The sequence below is a fragment of the Alosa pseudoharengus genome, unplaced genomic scaffold (genome assembly GCF_046254945.1).
Source record: "Alosa pseudoharengus isolate Yale_2024_CS ecotype anadromous, Long Island Sound unplaced genomic scaffold, YU_APseudo_1.1 YU_APseudo_1.1_scf_21, whole genome shotgun sequence".
NCBI lineage: Eukaryota > Metazoa > Chordata > Actinopteri > Clupeiformes > Clupeidae > Alosa > Alosa pseudoharengus.
In genome coordinates this window covers 18,103,390-18,110,889 of record NW_027468674.1, presented here as the reverse complement: position 1 = coordinate 18,110,889, position 7,500 = coordinate 18,103,390, and the positions used below count along the sequence as shown (strand labels likewise).

General features: G+C 47.2%; 1 protein-coding gene across 1 annotated transcript in view; it reads left to right on the top strand.

Annotated features, from left to right (window-relative positions):
* Positions 1–7,500, top strand: part of pcdh15b (protocadherin-related 15b) — a 194,881-nt gene that overhangs the window by 164,563 nt on the left and 22,818 nt on the right. Inside the window, exons 25-26 of the mRNA XM_076298738.1 lie at positions 348–488; positions 4,826–4,953. Of these exons, the coding sequence (XP_076154853.1) occupies positions 348–488; positions 4,826–4,953 (269 nt within the window). The remainder of the gene's footprint in view (positions 1–347; positions 489–4,825; positions 4,954–7,500) is intronic.

The following is a 7,500-nucleotide window of genomic DNA, read 5'->3' as shown; positions in this document are numbered from 1 at the left end:
CTTATGTAGAAGGGCTTTTGTTCAGGCGTTTGTTTTCTCTTGTTCTCTCTATCGTTATATCCATCTTTTGTTCTATCGTTCTCTTGTCTCTCCCCTGAATGTTTATGTCTAGCTATTTCTCCCTCAAACGCTCAAATCAATAGCACTCTGTCTAGGTTAATGAATTCCTTGCTTAAGACATCGCAGAACAAAAGAACAGCCAATATATGATAACACAATTCCTGTGGACAAGTGATAAAAGTGTTGGATAAAAGAGATGGATAGGGGTGTCAAATATTCTAAATAAATTATTTCCCTGTTTCTCTCATTCCCTCTCCCCCCGCCCCTTTCTCTCTCTGTTTCGGCAGGTGAGTTCGCCCTCCACAACAGCACAGGTGTGATCACCACGGCGAGGCGATTGGACTTTGAGACCAACAGCAGCTACGTCCTGAGGGTAGAGGCCGACCCTCTACAAGTGATCTCATCAAACATGCGAGCCCCAGCAAAGAGTGAGAAAAATGCACACACACACACACACACACACACACACACATACTGTATACACACATTTACACACACACACACACAAAAAAAACATATACACATGCGAACATCAGTATATAGTCACACAAACATTAAATTGTGTACACAAAGACATTGTGTGTAATTGTGTGTACACAAAGACAGGTGTACACACACACACACACACTCTCTCTCTAATTAAAACCAGATCATTTGTTGACACAGAAGACGAAGCTAAGAAACCTTGTGCAGATACTTTTATTGATTTTCTGACAAGAACGCTGTGTGTGTGTGTTTGTGTGTGTGTGTGTGTGTGTCTGTGTGTGTGTGTGTGTCTGTGTGTGTGTACCCCTGAGTGTGTCTGTGTTGTTAGTCTATACACTTGAAACATCTTGATAGATATTGACTCAGGCTCTCTGGACATTGTGTCATTCAACAGCAAACATGACACGGCTTTATTACATTTGCAGAGACCTTGTCACTGCAGTCCTCCTGTGTAATGCTAAATGGACCACTTGTGTCTGTCCAGGTCTGCCCTGTCAGAGTGATGACATTAGACTGACCACATCTCTACAGTGGCACTGACCTTTGCATTTATGGCCTGGGGAATATTATGAAATACTATTATCTGCCACAATAAGGGCAAAATAGAGCAGTGAGATACTGTGTATGCAAAAATTTGACCCGGGAAAAAGAGAGCTTCTTGCATTATGTCTTTGTACTTTACATTGTGTGTATGTATGTGTGCTTGTTAAGTATCAGTGTACGCATACCAGGGTCTCCGTTGTCCGGTAATTACCGGACATTGGCCGAAAAAAAAATGAAATGTCCAACAAAATTAAATCTCTCCGGTCAAATTGTCCGGTAATAATCCCGTCCCGTAACGCAATCTGAATTTGAGAATAAGCCTTAATATGTAAGCCTATATTATACGTCCTCTGGCTATGTTTTTAAATGAACAGGCTCGTTTGAAAAGTAACAACACGCACAGCCTGCTGCATTTCAAATAGGAAGCGCACGCTTAAAACGCCCATGTTAAACAATGAACAAATGAGTGAGGCGGTTCAAACATGGCCAGACCCAGGCAGAGCCTTAAAAGTTTTTTCAGAGGCCAGACGCGATGGATGATGATAAATTGGTAACGTCTGAAGCATCAGATGTCCGGTCAACTCCACCACCACCAGATAAAAAGCAGAAGTGTCGGGTGTATCTGTCGGAATCAGTGACATTGGAAGTGGAGTTGCGGGGGGTGCGGCCGCTCCAAGACACTGTCATTCTCTGTGTACACTGGACATGCAAAGTGTTCTTTACCCAAAGCATACAGTAGGCCTATGCATTCTCTGTCTATGATCTGCAGGGTTAGGGCCTCCTCGACGAGGCGATTACTGGTCCGCGGATAATTTCTGGCACAATTAAACGGTATCATTGAACCGCGGCCGAAAGAGAAAAAAAACTAAACATTTCCCAGAATAGGAAACATTTCTTAATTTATTGTTATCAAATAAAGAGGCATAGCATTAGGGGGTAGTGGTGTGAGTGCTCATTCTTGTGTGTGCGCATCTGTGTAAGTTAAACAGTCACCACTGGAGATAACGTGGGTAGCAGCAACAAACAACGTAGCCTTTTTAAAACAACGAACGAAGCGGACTCTTGCTGTCCATGAAAAGATACTGGCTTGATCTTGTTAGGCATGTTTAAGTTGGGCTAATGAACATGTTGCATTCTATACAGCCTGATTATGTCATTCTTTAAGCTACATAGCCTGTCTCCAGTTTTCCTAAATTTGACTAATTAAGAAGGGATAATAGGATGTTTGACCGGCATATCAACAAAATGTCCGGAAAACGAAACCTCTGCCGGTCACTTTGACCGGCACCATTTTTTTCTAGCGGAAACTCTGACGCATACATACACACACACACACTCACGCACACACTCACACACACACACACACACACACACACACACACACACACACACACACACACACACACACACACACACACACACACACACACACACAGGCACACACACAAATCCACACCTTATCTCCTACACCATGAGAAAGTCAAAGTGGAGCACCTCCATACATCCCAGAGGACTGCCACCCCACAGTTGATTAAGGCCTCATTATGAGTGTGTGTGTGTGTGTGTGTGTGTGTGTGTGTGTGTGTGTGTGTGTGTGTGTGTGTGTGTGACAGAGAGAGAGAGAGAGAGAGAGGTGGACTGTGTTTGTGTGAGACAGAGATATTGTGAGGAAATGTGGGTGAGTGAGCATATGTGAGAGAAAGATGGAGAGAAAAGGAGAGTGTGTGGTATGTGTGAGAGAGACAGAGAGGGAGAGTGTGTGTTTGGTGGGATTTGTGATTCAAAGGGTGTACTGGTGGGTTATGAGTGGGGGAGTTGTTGAGGGGAGTTTATGGGGCCTGTTGATTCATTTGACTAGTGTTCACAGAATACTGAGCAGCCGCCTTTCTCTCACTCTCTCTCTCTCTCTCTCTCTCTTTCTCTCTCTCTATACCGCTCTCTTTCCCCCCTTTCTCACTCACTCCCTTCCCCTCCCCCTCCCAAAAGCGGAGAGGGCTGCCTAACCTCTGTTGTTTCTGTGGCCGTGTGTTTTACCCTCAGTATGTACTAACACATAGGAGCGGGGCGGGGGGTTCTCTAATTGAATAAGGGTGTGCGTATGTTTGGGCTCCAACTGGTGGTCTCCATGGGGACCCTCAATGTGTCATCCAAATGCCCCATTCAAAATCTGGTCAGGGTAGCAACTGGAAGGTAGGCTGGGTGAACCCAGCCTGATTTGACGGCGGTTTCTTTTCTGCCCTGCAGCTCAGGCTGGAAACTTGTACATCTCTTTCTCCTGCTTCCATTACACTTTTGCAGGGGGCCAATCACAAACTGGCTTATACACCTGGCCCGCACGATGACGAGAGCAGGAGAGCTTGGAGTTTTTGCGTCGCTTCTGCAAACGTCACCCGGTTTGTTGGTCAGATTGGTGAATGGCTATCCAAGATCCAAGTACAAGATTTAATTGCGTTAAAAGATTGAGTTTAGTCTGGTGAAAGCCAGACTAACTGGAAGGCACTGAGCGACTCCTAAAACCAATTTATTGAGTTATTGAGTTATACACAGGACACAATGCTCAATCCCCCATGCTGATGGTTCCAATTTACACAGGGGAAAGAAAAGCATGTTTAACTTGGACTCTAATCAGGTCAATATGGTCATGAGATATAGCTTGGCTATCACCAGACCAAGCTCAGTCTTTTACGATTGAACATTAGTCTGGGGAGTCTGCTCTGTATTTTCTACTGCACAAGGAGTGTGATCAACGGGCACAGTTCAAATGACTCTATAGACAATTGGATAGTTCTTCAACCAATCAGACCAACGATCCGGGTGCGCCAGGTGGATACGCCAGTCTGTGATTGGTCCCCACAGATTTGTAACGGAAGTAGGATAGAAATATTTGGAGGCTTCCAGTCTGAGCTGCAGGGTGAAATCAAATTGCCGGCAAATCGGGCTGGGTTTACCCAGTCTACACAAGATACACAAGCTTAGAGAAAATGGTGGGCAGAACCCTATGTTCTCCTTTAAGTGATGCAGTACGTCCTAATAGACAGACATTTGATGTTCTCTAGGGACTCGTTCTTTAAGTTCCCCTGCTGCGTTTGTGCCTCCTGTGCAAATCTCCGCTGATATACGAGCGTCTGATTTGCCTCCGGAGCCGAGCTGCCTAACAGCTCTGCAAGTTGGAGTTGGGCACCTCACGTGTCAGGGAGAAAAGACGACGGCAGGATTACGCGGCAAACCCGCATTGCAGTGCTTGCCCATGTGTACATATACCAATGCACATTTGTATATGTCAACAGATCTCTCTTTCTCTCTTTCTCTCTCTCTCTCTCTCTCTCTCTCTCTCTCTCGCTGTCTTTGTGTGTCTTCCATGAGTTATCATTCTGTGCTGCTGACTTGTCAGAAAACAGAGGGTGTGGCACTGGTCGTGTCTGTATGTGTGTGTGTGTGTGTGTGTGTGAGTGTGCATGTATGTGTACATGTTTGTGTGTGTGTGTGTATGTGTGTGTGTGTGTGTGCACGTATGTGTACATGTTTGTGTGTGTGTGTGTGTGCGTGTGTGTTTGTGTGTGTGTGCCCTCTGGTATCATACAGAGGCAATGCTGTTACAACTCTGGTATTCACCTCGGGCTCATGTGTCCTTTCCCACCATCTCTCTGCTTCTGTCTCTCTCTCACTCTCTCTCTCTCTCTCTCTCTCTCTCTCTCTCTCTCTCTCTCTCCTCTCTCTCTCTCTCTCGTTTTTGCAGTCAACACGGCCCGGGTGCTCATTGACGTGCGGGATGAGAATGACCACCCTCCGGTGTTCACCAAGCCCCTGTACCTGGGAGGGGTGACGGAGGACGCCAAGACCTTCACCTCCGTACTACAAGTCCAGGTGCAGTAAAGCTGCTTCATAGCACACACACGCGCACACACACACACACACACACACACACACACACACACACTTGGCCTAACAGACACACATACACACTTGGCCTAACAATCACAACACACACACACACACACACACACACACACACACACACACACACACACACACACACACACACACACACTAGGCCTAACCCCCCAGCAGCCATGGAGACAGTGCAAGTTTCTAGAACTTTGCTGGAGTCTCCTCTTTCTGAGTCATCAGTAATCTACTTGACACAAAATTAGAATTAGATGAGGGGAACAAATCCCCCCTTAAAGGATCATTGTGACCTGTGTCAAGGATAACAGACTCTAGCGTCTAGACTCTTAGTGCTTAATGCATGGCTTCCACAGGAACAGGAAGTATGACATCACTCATGAGAGCATAGAAGGGAGTATCAAATTACCCCACCGGAGGTGGTTAACTATTACGTTTTGTTAGTTATGGTTTCATTTCATTTCACACTGCCAGTGAAATTGGAGTCATATTAAAGACAGGGGGTAATACAAATGATCACGTTTGCCCTATCTGTAGGATCTGACTAATGAGTGTTTGGTGTAGACCAGTTGGAGCCTAATGTGCGGGCATTCAAAGCCAAATAGGCTCACTCCCTTTCTCCATCCCCCCGATACGCCCGCCAGCGAGTTTGGACGGATGACCGAGAGCGGCAATAACTGATTGGCCGACACAGAAATAATAGGAGCAGCTGGATGGAAAAGCAGCAACCACAGTGTTAGAGAGTGGGGCAAGTGTAGGCTAAAGGTACCCAGTTAATGCCTTTGGGGCCAGTGAGACGCTCCTGTGATGCAAAAGAGCGGCTGGGTGAGACGCGCCCTCAGGGGCCAGAGACGTTCTAATGACACAGCACTTAAAGAATCTCCCATACAAATGTATGGGGTTAGTTCGTAACGCAAACATGGCAGTCGTCTACACATTTTCCGCCCCCCTTCCGCCGCCAAAAGTTGACATGTAATTACATCATGCCAATCATGTGGTATGTTGTGAGTACACCGTGCCAATCATGTGGTATGTTGAGAATACATCGTGCCAATCATGTGTTGTGATCTCGCAGCTGGAGCGAGGTTGGTGTGTCGTGATTCGTGAAGCCTTGCGCACACACAGTTCTGCCTGAAATAGATGCCCAATAGGTGCCCAAAACGTGTTACAATATGGCCGCCGAGTGGAGGGACTTGCCGAAAAGGACTTTGGCGGGGCACGCTTCTGTGATAAAGAAGAGCAGTGGGGCGAGCGCATGCTACAGGTGAGCCGTAAGAGTGGCTGGATGAGGAAGTGGGGGCCGGCGTAGGCTACCGGTGCACCGTAAGTGCCTTTCGGCCTGCGAGGTGCTCCAGTTTGCCCACAGGAGCTCAGACCTTGATAGTCCTCATTAAGTCATCGTTAGCCAATTAGCAGGAATGTGGCTAATTAGCATGTCCAGACGGGAGCAAAGCCACTTTGACACGCACGGTCTGATCTGGCTTACTTGCTTGCAGTGTAGGGTTGTGTGTTTGTTTGTTTGTATATGTGTGTGCGTGTGTGTGTGTGTGTGTGCGTGTGTGTGTGTGTGTGTGTGTGTGTGTGTGTGTGTGTGTGTGTGTGTGTCTTTGCGTCTGAGTGTTTGTATGTCTCCTCACTGGTTCAGTCCTGATAGTCATGCAGGCTTCATAGTCTAAGCCTCTCGCCCACCGTGCTGATTATCCATTCTATCTTGAGACGAGGGCCATTACCATCTCACAGCTCCAGCCGTTCACAGAGCCACCTTCTGTCCCCAGAGAGGTCAAAGGTCGTTCTCCTCAGGAGTGTCGTGGACCTGTAACGTCAGCTGGGGGGGGGGGGGGGGGCAAAACGCGTGGGTGTGTGGGGAGATGGAGAGCGGGAAGGGGGGGATCCACAGCCCGGATTTGAGTCAGAAGCTGCTCACCAGTCCGTAGCTTAGCCTAATCTACTTTCCAATCCCTCCTCTAAATAGTATTTTTGAAGGAGGCGCAGAGTGAGAGATGGAGGGAGAGAGAGAGAGAGAGAGAGAAAGGTGGGGTAAAGAAAGAGAGAATGAAAGAAGAGGCCTTGGAATGGTGGACTGGGAGCATCAGCAGGAGTGGGCACATGGAGTGGGCACATGGTGGGAGGCTCGGGCAGATGAGGACAGGCGCCTGGTTGGTTGGCTGAGTTCAGTAGCCGGAACAGACGTCTCCTCCACTCTCTTCAGGACGACTGGAGGCCTCCATGATAATTAGTTTATGTGATCCAGCAACCCTGTGGGAGAAAACAACACTTGCACGCGCGCACACACACACACACACACACACAGAGAGACTCAAAATGATTAGGTTCTCCCACAGGACTTGTTTCTTTTGGTGAATGTTGTAATGGGTTGTTTTTTTTATGGGTTGTCTTAGGAGTGAAAAACAAAAGGGGTGTGTGTGTGTATTGATGGGTGAGTGTGTAGCATTTTTATGCAGCTTTCATAGTGTAGCAGTGTCAATCAAAGCTGTGGTCAAATACACA